Source organism: Leucopleurus acutus, assembly GCF_964270905.1.
Source record: "Leucopleurus acutus genome assembly, chromosome: 1".
Taxonomy (NCBI): domain Eukaryota; kingdom Metazoa; phylum Chordata; class Mammalia; order Artiodactyla; family Delphinidae; genus Leucopleurus; species Leucopleurus acutus.
In genome coordinates, this window is record NC_139142.1 from 187,468,441 (window position 1) to 187,482,871 (window position 14,431).

General features: G+C 35.7%; 1 protein-coding gene across 18 annotated transcripts in view; it reads right to left on the minus strand.

Moving 5' to 3' along the window:
- Positions 1 to 14,431, minus strand: part of CCDC7 (coiled-coil domain containing 7) — a 288,810-nt gene that overhangs the window by 93,085 nt on the left and 181,294 nt on the right. For 15 of the 18 annotated variants that reach the window (XM_082854543.1, XM_082854542.1, XM_082854544.1 and 12 more), the window contains 3 exons: positions 11,032 to 11,142; positions 6,518 to 6,649; positions 2,842 to 2,943 (listed from right to left, as the gene is read on the minus strand). In XM_082854543.1, the coding sequence (XP_082710669.1) occupies positions 2,842 to 2,943; positions 6,518 to 6,649; positions 11,032 to 11,142 (345 nt within the window). The remainder of the gene's footprint in view (positions 1 to 2,841; positions 2,944 to 6,517; positions 6,650 to 11,031; positions 11,143 to 14,431) is intronic. The other 3 variants (XM_082854533.1, XM_082854537.1, XM_082854540.1) reach the window with 3 other exon arrangements.

Genomic DNA, 14,431 nt, shown 5'->3' on the forward strand with positions numbered 1-14,431 from the left:
GTATCATGCTAATACTAATCAAAGTAAAGCCAGAGAAGCTATATTAATCTGAGACAAAGCAGACTTCAGAGCAAGGAAATTACCAGGGGTAAAGAGAGCACTACATAATAATAAAGGGGTCAATAGCTAAGAAAACATAACAGTCTTTAATGAGTATGCACCTAACAACAGAGCAACAAAATATCAACACATGAGGCAAAAACAGAACTGCAAGGAGAAACAGACAAATCTACTTTTATACTTGCAGCTTGCAATACCATCTTATCAGTAACAGACAGATACAACAGGCTGAAAATCCATACCTTAACAAATTTAAAAGAATAGAAATCGTATGAAGTATACTCTCAGATCACAATAGATTTAAACTATATTAATCTAATGCCAAAACTAGGCAAAGAAATATCTCTCACAAATAAGATGCAAAAATCCTCCACAAAATATTAACAAATTGAGTGAAACAATGTATAAAAATAGTTATATATGATGACCAAGGAGGATTTATTCCAGGTATGCAATTCTGACTCAATATTTGGAAATCAATTAACGTAACTCAACAGACTAAAGAAAAAAATCATTTGATCAATCAGAAATGCAGAAAAGTTATTCAAAAAAATCCAAAATCCATTCATGATACAACTGTCAGCAAACCAAGAATAGTGCGAACTTCCTCAATTTGATAAAGGACATCTACAAAGAAACCAACAGATAACATCACACTTAATGGTAAGAAACTAAATGCTGTCATCCTCAGATTAGGAATACATCAAGGATGTTTCTTTTCACCACTCCTATCCAACATCATACTGGAACTCACAGCTAATGTAATAAGTCAAGAAAAAGAAAGAAAAAGTATATAAATTGAGAAAAATAAACAAAACTATTCTTGTTGAACAACAACAGCAACAAAACTCCTGGAATTATAAGCTGGCTATAGCAAGGTTTCCAGATACAGGTTAATATACACAAGTCAATTGATTTCCTGTATGTCAGCAGTGAACAAGTGAAATTTGAAATTGAACACAATACCATTTATATTAGCACCAAAAATGAAATACTTAAGTATAACTCTTCAGACACAAGTGTCATCAAAGATTTAATGTAGAGATTTTCCATGTTCATGGATAGGAAGGCTCAATATTGTTAAGCTGTTAGCTTTTCCCAACTTGATTCAATGCAATCCCAAGCAAAATTCCAATAAGCTATTTTGTGGATATTGACAAACTGGTTCTAAAGTTTATATAGAAAAGCAAAATACCTACATTAGCCAATACAATATTGAAGAAAAACAAGGTCAGAGAACTGATGCTACCCAACTTCAAGGCTTCCTACAGAAATCAAGACAATTGGTGAAAGAATAGATAAGTAAGTCAATTGTAACAGAACAAAGAGATATAGACCTATAAAAATACAGTCAATGATCTCTGTCAAAAAAGCAAAAGCTATTCAATGGAGAAACGACAGTCTTTTCAACAAATAGTACTTATACAACTGGACAGCCAAATGCAAAAAAAAAGTGAATCTAGACCTGACACCTTACCAAGAATTAACACAGAATGGCTCATAGACCTAAATGTAAAATGCAAACCTATAATTCTCCTAGATGGTAACACAGATGAACATCTAGGTGATCTTACGTTTGGTGTTGATTTTTCAGATAGAACACCAGAAGCACAATCCAAAAAAAAAATTGATAAGCTGGGTTTCATTAAGAAAAATACACACACAACTTCTGCTCTGTGAAAGACACTGTTAAGAGAGTGATAATACAAGCCACAGGCTGGGAGAAAATATTTACAGAACAGATATTTAAGATCTGTTATCCAAAACATGCAAAGAACTCTTAAACCTTGACAATTAGAAAACAAATAACACAATTACAACGTGGGCAAAGATGTGAACAAATAACCTACCAAAGAAGTCATTTAGATGGCAAATAAGCATATGAAAAGATGTTCAGCATATACATCATTAAGCAATTGTAAATTAAAACAACAGTGAGATATCACTACATACCTATAGCTAAAATTCAAACACTGAAAACAACAAATGATGTCAGGAATGTGGAGCAATGGGAAACCTGATTTGTAGCTGGTAGGAATGCGAAACACTACAGCCACTTTGAGGACGGTTTGGCAGTTTCTTACAAAGTTAAATTATAGTTTTACCATATGATCCAGCAATTGTGCTCTTAGGTACTTATCTAACAGTGTTGAAAATTTATGTTCCCACAAAAGTTATGCAGTAACCAACAGTTGTCTGTAGACAACTAATTAATAAAGAAACTGTTGGGCTTCTGTTGTGGTTTAGGATCATTATGAAAAAATTACTGAGACCATGCAAAACACCACAAACTTCTGTCTGAATTGTTTACAGAAGACTGTGTAAATACTTATCATAAGAAAGCAAACATGGCTATATTATTATCAAACAAAATAAACATTAGGCAAAAGAAATGTATTTTTAGAGATAAACAGTGTACTTTTACAGAGATAAACAGTGTACTTTTATAGCTCATGTTTACCAGGAAGATATAACAAGTATAAATTTGTACACATTTAATAACATCATTTCCAAATATATAAACCAATCTGGCTAAACTACCCGTAAACACAAAGAAGTCCGTAATCACAGTGGGAAAATTTAACATACATCTCTTAGTAACACAGAATAAACGAAACTTCAATGGAATTGAAAAAGAATTGACTAACACAGTAAATATATTTGATCTAATAGATTTATACAAAAGATATGAGTAAACATTCATAAACCTAAGAGAGAGGGTTTTTTTCCACTTACTTTAATTAAAAATAAATCAATAATATTGAAATTTATCATACTTACTATTTAGTGCTTTCATTGTGACAGCTCTAAGTTTCTTAGTTTGAGATTGGCTTTTTGACAATTCAACTTCATCCTCGGGTAATACGTCTTCTGCTTTCTGAGCTACGAGAAAGATGCTTTTAATCCATTAAATAGAGAACTGGATTTATTGAAAATCCTCTGTAATTCAAACACATGTCAATTATCCAGGAATATTTCTTCTCATGGTTTGAAACAATAAAGTCAAATACCACATTATTGAGAGTGAATTACAGAGTATGAGAAGTGTAGAGACAATGGGAGTACTGTTCAAAAAGAATAGTATTATAAGGTATCACATTTTAGGATTAAGTGCAATATTTTCATAACAGATATATGAGTGAGAAAAAAAAGAAATGATAAATAATACATTCAAAATAAATTTAAAAGATTCAAAAGCAGATCAGGTAAGAAAGACAGAAAATACAGGCAATGGTATACTTACCTCCAAAATATCCATGCTTCCAGTAAATACAAATGTATTCAATGCTCCATTTAAAGCACAAAGAGTGTTACATTGGATTAAAAAATAACCAATTATATACAGTTAAGTCATAATAATAGAAAAAGGTTAAAAATAAAGTGACGAAAAAATTATTCTATGCAAGTAGTTACATAAAGAAAGATACCACGCCAACATCAGACAAAACAGACTAAAGGCACAAAAAAATTACTACAAAATGTCCATCATAAAGACAGAAATTTCAGTTCACTAAGAATAGATAACAATTTAAAATGTGTATATTTATTATATATATATATCTGTATGTAATATATAATCTATATGTAATACAGATTATGTGTCTGTATATTTTTATTTATAATAAAGCTTTAGAAACATAATTAACTTCACCTAATGGAGAATACATACACAAACACGTTGTATATGCTATATATATCTGTACCTATATGTATATATGATACACTATATAGCATGTATTTCTATGGTCAATTGAATAAATATTAAACAACCAGAGAAATTTAATTAAAAATCATTATATGATATTCTTACTACAAATCCTCACTTTTCTGGCAGTTCCAAGTGTCTTAATTTGAGATGAGTTTTATAAGGTTTAAACTTTTTCTTTACATGAAAGATTTCATCTGATATCCATTTTCTCAGCTACAAGTATAGAGGCTCTTAATCCAGTAAAAAGTAAAACAGCTGGATTGTAAAACCTCTGGATTATTAATGTATACCAAGAACAACTTAGTTTCCATTCAGCTTTACAACAACTTAAGCAAATACACACAATTTAAACAAATGATCAAACCGTCCTCCCCTTGCCCACCCCACCTCCAATCTTCTGGTGCATTTTCAAAATGGACTATGAAATTAAGCATAAAAATCATCAGAGTGCTCTCCTCAAAGTATGTGGAAGACTCTTGTTACTGAATACATACACCTAGAAAGTTGTAATTAGGGACTTCCCTGGTGGTGCAGTGGTTAAGAATCCGCCTGCCAATGCAGGGGTCATGAGTTCGACTCCTGGTCTGGGAAGATCCCACATGCTGCAGAGCAGCTAAGCCCGTGCACCACAACTACTGAGCCTGTGCTCTAGAGCCTGCGAGCCACAACTACTGAGCCCACGTGCCACAACTACTGAAGCCTGCGCACCTAGAGCCCGTGCTCCACAACAAGAGAAGCCACCGCAATGAGAAGCCTGTGCACCGCAACAAAGAGTAGCCCCTGCTCACCGCAACTGGAGAAAGCCTGTGTGCAGCAACAAAGACCCAACGCAGCCAAAAATAAATAAATAAAACAAATAAATTTATTTTAAAAAAAAGAAAGTTGTAATTAGATTTTACTGTACTAAGGGTATTAATATTTTTAAAATATTAAAACATTTTTAACAACGTATATGATTGATTTAAAAGTTAAACTAATTAGAAAGTAATAATTCAAAAATAAGGAAAGAAAATAGAAAGAAACCTGGATCAGGTAGGAGAAATAGAAAGCACCCAAAAAAGGAAATATTTAAATCTAAATATATTAGTAAGTACAGTAATTATAAGCGGATTACATGTTGTAGTGAGAGACAAAGACAGTCACACTGGATTTATAAGCAATTTAACTATAATTTATTTATGAGAGGTCACTGAATTATAAGAACATAGAAAATTGTAAAGTAAGGAAGTGAAAAAAGATATGCCTGAAAATACTAACCAAAATAAATCTGCAGGAGTTATGTCAATGTCATACAAAATAGGATTTTAGTCAAACGACCTTACTGGAGACAGGCTAAGATGGTACCTTTTATAAAAAGAAAATGTTGAGTCCATAAGGACTATCAAATATTTTTTTTTGTATGCACCTAACAACATAGACAGTATAAGGAAAAAGGACAATACTACAAGAAGAAATAGATAAATCCACAATCATAGTGGGAGAATACATTCACTCCATAATCGACAAACAAAATGCAAGAAAATCAAGAAATAGGAATTTAAATAACACAGTAAAAATTTGACTTAGATGTCTGTAAGCTCACACATTCATGAATATAATTCTGCTTAAAACAATTAAAATGTAAAATAATTTTATAATACTCATAATTCAGTATTTACAAGTTTAGTCTTTTCTTTCTAGCAGTTCCAAATGTCAGGCAAAAGACTTTCATCTGGTACCTCTTCCATTTTCTGAGCTTCAGGAAGAAAGGCTCATAAAAGCACTAAATAGAGAACCAGATCTGTGGTGGAACCTCTATATTTACAATATATGTTAGTTACCCAACAATATCTTATCTCATCTTTTAATGATATATACAAATCACTATTTGAAGTGTAAACATCATGTGAACACAACACTTTTCACACATGTATATATAAGCAGTCGTTACTTTTTAGATATACAGAAGTATTAAATGTATTTAATTTAGAAATATTGTTATTATAAACATTATTATACTTAGGTTTTAAATTATTATTTTGTTTTACAGTATGCATATTTTTGAATAAAGTTTAAATTTTTGGTATTAAATATGGCTAATGAAAAATATATATAATGATAAAAAATAGAGTGAAAGAGTGAAAGAAACATCAGATACAAAAAATGGTGGAATACAAAATGGTGGAATTACACTTAAAAATATCAATAATTGGTTTATATATGATTATGAGAGGTAATTAAAAGATCAGGCTGAATTCTAAAATATAGACCATTATAAGTTTCTTACAAAAGATAGAGCAAAATCATAAAGACACAGGAAAATTAAAGTAACACGATAAAAAAAAATGTATCACACAAATACCAACCAGAAGAAAATTTATGGAGCTACCCTGATAGCAGATAAGGTAGTTTTAAAGGAAAATAAACAAATAAAAACTATAAAAATGATGAAGTGGGTCTCTTCATTAGGACAAAATGTTCTGTCCCCCAAGAATGTTATCAATTTAAAATTTATATGCACATAAATAATAGAGTATCATAAGATATAAACCAAAGCTTGCCATGACTAAATAGAAAAATCCACAAAGTGTAAGATTTAACATATCTAATTCAGTGATTATAAAAGAAACAGATAAATCATCAATAAAGATCTAAAGTATGATGGGAATAATTACTAAAGAAGCAAATGGTTGAAGATATATTCATGAACAAAAAAGTGTTTTGAATTTAATTAAAAACAATTTATAAGATTTACGTTTAATTACTTACTATCAAGATTCTCCTTTCTGATAGCTCTAAGGTTCTTAGTTTGAGATTGGTTTCTTGGAAAAAAACCTTTCTTCTCAGGAGGTAGATTTTCAAGTGTTATCGTATCGTTTTTCTCGTTTTGAAGAGGAAATGCTAAGTAGAAAATGATACATGTATAATGGAACTTCTGGATATGCCAAATAATCAAATTTTCTTTCCATAAAGGTGAATTGAGAAAAATCATGTGAATAGTTTTCATGACTGTGTGTGGAAGTAGTCAGTCTTGTTACTTAGTAATTATTGACTGCACAAATACCAACCAAAAGGTATCATTACTTTTGCTTTTGTTCTCTAATTATCTTAGGGTATTCACACTTTAGGTCATTTAGTTTTACTTCTATGAAATATATGCTCAAATACATATTCATGAACCAAAGGAAAAAAAATCTTCTGATGAGTTTAATTTAAAATGATTTAAAGTTTCCTTTTATTATACTTACTATTGCGTCTCTCCTCTCTGGAAGTTATTTGTTTCTTTACTTGCAATTGGGGTTTTGAAACTGAAACTTGTTTCACAAGCACAGGATTTTTATCTGGTACTCCATAATAACCCATATAAAGAGGTGCATTTAGTCCACTAAATGTGCAATCTCTAGATTTCAAATTTATAACAAGTGTACAGTAGCATTTTGTCTCATTTTTATAAAGTCATAAGTCAATAATTATAATGCTAGATCTGTCATAAAACTGGATGATGCTGAAGCTGTCTCATTATTTCATAAATATTCCTAAGCAACAAATACATTTCATATTGGTCTTCAGGTTTCATGGGTTATTTATGCTTTAGTTTAATACATAATAATAGACCAAGCAATGAAAATGCCTATGCAGAAGATCATTCATTAATTGCAAAACACTTACAACCATCTACATGTTCAAGCACAGGACACTGACTGAATAAACTGATATATATACCACAACTATGGTATTGGTATAAGTACTGCTACAATGGTAGATAATTAAATAGATAAGATAGTATATAAACATCTGTACGCAGAGTGAGATATTCCCCTCTGTACTAATACATCAGATGTTTGCTGGATGACGTTTCATGGGGAAATGAAAGACTAGTTGAAACACTGGTGGAGCTCATGCCCTTTCATGTTTAGACTCATATTATTGCAGTAAGTGAATAAAGGCTTGTTATTTTCAGTTTGGTTCGTTGTCTTTATACACCACCTTCACAACTGGTAGCTCTCTCTCAGTGACAAATGGTGGCAAGCAGGGTGGCCCAATTAAGCACAATGCCTTTCTGGAAAAGTAAAAAGCATGAAGACCCCCCAGGGCATTTTGGGGAGATGCTTGAGAAGACTACAAGGCTTCTTGGGAAGTACCAGCTGGTCATTTGCAGGAGTCTGAGGGTCCTAAAATGCACTCTGCCAGCCACAGCAATGAGTCTCAGGAAGTGCTATGTCAAGAATGCCCTGGGGCACTGCTGGAGAGGGCTAGCAGATTGTTTATGCAAGCTTTTGGGGTTAGAGGGGTAACAGTGGTCCTTCTCTTTAGTCCCAGACTCCCTGCCAAAATGCCTGGTGGGTCAAATTAGGGATCCAACAGAGGGGCTCTGGGAAATCTAGGGAAGCAATTCCCTGGCTACTGCTATTGTCCTCTGATGATAGTACTAAGTACAAGCTAAGCTGCACCCAACCATTGCTGTCAGCTTTTTTTTTTTTTTTTCGATACGTGGGCCTCTCACTGTTGTGGCCTCTCCCGTTGCAGAGCACAGGCTCCGGATGCGCAGGCTCAGCGGCCATGGCTCACGGGCCCAGCCGCTCCACGGCATGTGGGATCTTCCCGGACCGGGGCACGAACCTGTGTCCCCTGCATTTGCAGGCATACTCTCAACCACTGCGCCACCAGGGAAGCCCTGCTGTCAGCTTTAATGAGGTCCCAGACAACGATGGACAGCCTACAATATAGTAAGTTATTGAGACTCATGATTTAATTAAATATAGAACTCCTTGGGATTGCTTTGCCCAGTGATATAAAGAGATCTTAGAGACCTGGATTGTTCACTTGCATGATGAAGGAGGTAATCTTAAACTTCGTGAGGGATCATGATACTTTGGGTTGTGGTCACTCTAAAACCCCTTTTTAAGTCTGCCCTGACAGCAGAAAGTTTGCTCAAGGAGGAGGAAGAAAGAGGGAAGATGAGAGGCAAATACCAAGACGCTCTCCTTCCTCAGCTGGGAACTGTTCATGCTCTGACAGCTTTCCGCCTGAACCTATCACTAAAATCATGTTTGGACCACCAATGCAGAGTCTAGAGCAGCCCTTTTAATCATGCTACAATAATGAGTAAGAACAGTAGATAAGATTGTTAACCAGCTCACATTTCTAGGTTTATTTGTGCTACTCCTGCTGGTTATCGAACTAAATCAAACTTCTTCATCAGGTCAGGCGACAATGTTCTGCAACAAAATCCAGAACCTAACGGACATATTTTCAGGCACGGAGAAAACAGCTTCTGCCCAAATAGTAAAGACTGACTGACAAAGAGAGCAATATAAAACGGTAACCATGTGCTCTCCCCTGGATGATGCTTCTAGAGAAGCCCTCTGAGTCTGGTTATTCAAAGAGGAGGTTGATGACCAGATATTAGGCTATAAGGGCCACAAAAGGTAGCACCATTAGGGTCTGCATGTTAACAAGTGCTATGATTAATGAAAGTGTTATCCCCTCAGCTTCTCCCTGTGAATATGGAGATGAATAGGTGAGCCCTTCTAACTTGTACTGCGAACTCTCAACTTTCAACAACAAAGACTGGGTCCCAATATCCCCAGTAGGGACCAGAGGTTGTATCCCAGGGTCAGAGTTCAATGGGGAGGTAGGGAAGAATTATATTTCTGGGCCTTTTGGATACTAGCGCAGAGGCGACTGTGACGCACAAACCCCATCACCAGAATGAGGGGAAAACAAATAATGTCTCTGATTTTGGGTCTGAGGCCACTACCAGTTGGACCCTTACCTAGACCCACTGTGGATGGGTCTCTGTGGCCAACTCCAAACTCCAAATAAAACCTTTTTATGGCATACACTACTGAATGTATTACCAATAGAGATGTATTGTCTAAGTGAACACCTGCTCACATTTGCCCACAAGCCCCGAAGAAAACTGCTCCAGTTAACACCATTTTAGTGCGGTACATGGAAGACCACAAACCTCCCTGACTAGCAGCCCCTAGTGCTGTTGTTTCTCAAAAATAGTAGCAACTGCCTAGAGTGAAAAAGAAAAAAGCAATGCCTTCATTGCTGAGTTTAAGAACAACAAAGTTCTTCATGAGACTAATTCTCCACTCAATAGCCCTATCTCACCTGTGCACATGGCCCTAGGAGCATGGAGTCTCAAGGGATTATCGGCAGCTCAACACTGTAGCAAAACTCTAAGCACTGGCAGTACCTGATTTTGAAACTGTCACAGAGGCTACTGCCCACCAAGATAAAGAAACTTGGTGTACAACAAATGACATCACTGTCCACGTGGATAATCCAGGATCAGTTTAATTTTATGTGGAATGGGGTGCAATATACGACTAATGTCCTTCCACAAGTCTACCTAAATTCCCCTACTATTTGTCATCAGATACAATAAGACCTAGAAAAAGTCTGGCTACTGGAAGGAACACTAGCCTTCCACAAAACCGAAGATGTCTTCCTGGTGGTCCCAGACAAGGTCATTACCCAATAAGGACTGGTCACTCTGCAGACTCACATGGGGCAACATGACTGAGCCATTAACACAAGGTACCAGGATCTATCATCCAAGTGAAATTCCTAGGCATGATCTGGAAAGGGTGACAACATCCTATTCCAGAGGAGATGATTGCCAATATTTGATCTTCTCAACTCCCCCAAATAAAAAAGAGATCCAGCAATTGGTCATACTTTTCTGGTACTGGCACTTTCCACGCAGGGAACTTGATGGTACCTATCTATGAGGTTACCAAGAAGACCTCGCCCTGTGTGGGGCCGGATTAACAGAATACACTGGTGCGGGTATGGGGAGTCTCTAGCAAGCCTCCCAGGCTGCCCTTCCCCTAAGCCTCTCTGATTCCTATTTGCTGTTTTAGTTACAGATCTCAAAAACTTCTCGGTTTGTCAATTGGCGCCTATGGCAGAATGGCCCTGATACTGGTCAGAAGTGCCCACTGGGCATAACTTCCCGGAACCTGTAATCTCCCAGAATCATCTAAAAGGTTCACACACTTTGAGATACTATTGGACAGTTATTGGTCCTTGGTGGATACTGAGTGCACGTCCTATGGCTGTTAAATAATCTTATGACTAGAAATTCCAATCTGAAGGTATTAACACTTTTGATTTTGTTCTCTAGTTAACTTAGGGTATTCACAGTTTAGGTCATTTATTTTTACTTCTATAAAATATACACTTAAAGACATATTCATGAACCAAAGAAAAAAGATCTTCTGATGAGTTTAAAATAATTTAGAGTTACCCATAATTATTATACTTACTATGACTCATCTCCTTTCTGTAAGGTATTTGTTTCTCTACTTGCATTTGGGGTTTTGACACTGAATCTTGATTTACAAGCGTAAGATTTTCACCCAGTACTCCAATATGACCTACATAAAGAGATCCATTTAGTCCACTAAATGGGAAAACAGATCCATTGTGAAATCTCTAGATTTCAAATTTATAACAAGTGTACAGTAGCATTTTCTCTCATTTTTAAAGTTATCAATGAACTGCCATAATGTTAGGTCTTACATGAAAATAAGAAAAGTTTTAATGGGTGCTACTGAAACTGTCTCGTTATTTCATAGATATCTTGAGGAATCAAATATATTTCATACTAATCTCTACTTTTGGGGTATGTATACATTACATAAATACACAATAGTAGATGAAACAATAAAAATACATATGTACAAGGTTATTCATTACAGTATTATTTGTAATTGCAAAATATTTTAAACCACCTAAATGTTCAAGAATAGGATATTGGTTGAATAAACCAAGGTGTATATTATGGTGTATATATATAAACCAAGGTGTAAATTATGGTATAGTATAAACTATGGTATATAATGTACTATTTTACATATTTATGTAAAAATTTTTAAAAGATTTTTATAAACTACATGGAGGAATTTCTAGGAGGTAATGTTAAGTGGAAAAAATTTTTTAAAGGTTATCTAGTATACTAACTTTTGGCTCAGAAAGCAGTAATCGGAAGAAATGAGAAATAGATACTAACTTTACAAGATGAAGCACAGAAAAGATAAGCAAAAAAATCATGTAGTTGGTTACCTGCCAGAAGACAGGGTGGGAGAAAGGACTGGGGAATGCATGGGAAGGACTGGGGAAGAAATGACGCTCTTAAGTATACCTTTGGTATAATATTTACTTCTGGAAGTAGGTCAATGTTCCATACATTCCAAAAATAAAACTAAATCAACAAGGATAAGAAGAAGAAATGAAAAAACATAATGAAATGAACCTACTGAAGGGTTAAAAAAATGATTCAAATTAGTCATAAATAGTGTTTGAAACATACCCTCAGACTTGGGCAAGAGTATGGGGTACAGACAGAAAGCAAATCACTAAATCTTCCTAGTAGGCTTTTTTTTTTAGTGGTATGTGCTAAGTAATTCTGTAACAAGGGTTGAAGCATTGTAGAGTTAAGCAAATACATAACTCTGCTGATGTTTTAAGAGTCAGGATTAACACCCTGGAAGAAAGGACATACACATATGAAACGGAGGAAGGCAAGAAGGAGACCTGAGGGACTAGAACTGAAGGTGTCTGGGAGTCCTCATGATTTCTAAAATATATGTGCACATAACATATGCATATATGTGTGCACGTGCACATGTATGTATGAATATATGTACATGTGTGTCAAAACTAAGGAGTGTGGATCCAAGTGAAAATCCTATGTGTCATCTTACCTGGCAGTTACCATGGGAGAAAGCTTCCTACCCACACTAGACCGACTGCACAGCCAGTATATTCATGGGTTCAGGCCCCTCCAGGCCAACCACAGTCTTACACAGCCCCAGTTAAGGGCTCAAATGATGCACTGTTCTGTTCAGGTGACTCTGCTTTGACAACCTTACTGGGGAGGCTTGAAGACGATTTTCTCCTATCTGACTCAGTTTTCGCTACTTTTCCATTCCTAGACCTTCCTGCATTCCCTACCTCCTGGGTCCATAAAATGGCAAGAGCCTTTAGTTTAGGGCTCCTTTGGCAATGAGACAATCCCCCAACCATTTCTGATAAAACATCTCTTACCTGGGGCCTTCAGTGGGGAAAAATGGAATAATAAAGCTGGGACCTTTCCTGTTTAGACTCATACTTATGCTATCACAGTAATCGAATAAAGGTTTAATTGTTATTTTCAGTTTGGCTTGTTATAATTGACCAACTCAACAAGTGGCAGTGCTTTCTCTGACAAATTGGTGCAGTGAGCAGGATGGATAGTACAGGCACACCTTGGAGATGTCACGGGTTCAGTTCCAGACCCCCGCAACAAAGTGAATATTTCAGTAAAGCGAGTCATATGAATTTTTTGGTTTCCCAGTGCACATATAAAAGCTATGTTTACACGATACAGTAGTCTACTAATTGTGCAATAGCATTATGTCTATAAAAATCAATGTACGTATCTTATTTTAAAAATACTTTATTGCTACAAAATGCTAGCCATCATCTGAGCCTTCAGCTAGTCCTAATCTTTTTGCCACTGAAGGGTCTTGCCTCGATGTTGATGGCTGCTGGCTGATCAGGGTGGTGGTTGCTGAAGGCTGGGGTGGCTGTGGCGATTTCTTAAAATAAGACCACAGTGAAGTTTGGCTCATTGGTTGACTCTTCTTTTCATGAATGATTTCTCTGTAGCATGCAATGCTGTTTCACAGCATGCAGAACTTCTTTCAAAATGAGAGTCAATCCTCTCAAAACTTGCTGCTGCTTTATCAACTAAGTGCATATAATATTCTAAATCCCTTGTTGTCATTCCAGCAATCTTCACATCATCTTCACCAGGAGTAGATTCCATCTCAAGAAACCACTTTCTTTGCTCAACCATAAGAAGCAACTCTTCATTCATTAAAATCTTCTCATGAGATTTTAGCAATTCAGTTGCATCTTCAGTCTCTACTTCTAATTCTAGTTTTCTTGCTATTTCCACCACATCTGTAGTTGCTTCCTCCACTGAAGTCTTGAATTCTTCAAAGTCATCCATGAGGGCTGGAATCAACTCCTTCCAAACTTCCCTTAATGTTGACATTTTGACCTCTTCCCAAGAATCATGAATGTTCTTAATGGCATCTAGAGTGGTGAATCCTTTCCAGAAGGTTTTCAATTTACTTTGCCCAGATCCATCAGAGGAATCATTATCTATGGCAGCTATAGCTTTACAAAATGTATTTCTTAAATAATAAGACTTGAAAATTGAAATTACTCCTTCATCCATGGGCTGCAGGATGGATGTTGTGTTAGCAGGCATGAAAACATTAATCCTGTTGTACAGCTCCAGAAGAGTTCTTGGGTGACCAGGTGCATTATCAGTGAGCAGTAATATTTTGAAATTTTCTGAGCAGTAGGTCTCAACAGTGGGCTTAAAATATGTAGTAAACCATTTTGCAAACACATGTGCTATTATCTGGACTTTGTTGTCCATTTACAGATCACAGGCAGAGTAGATTTAGCATAATTCTTAAGGGCCTTAGGATTTTCAGAATGATAAATGAGCATTGGCTTCAACTTCAAGTTACCAGCTGCATTAGCCCCTAACAAGAGTCAGCCTGTACTTTGAAGTTTTGAAGCCAGGCATTGACTTCTCCTCTCTAACTCTGAAAGTCCTAGATGGCATCTTCTTCCAATAGGGGGCTGTTTCATCTACATTGAAAA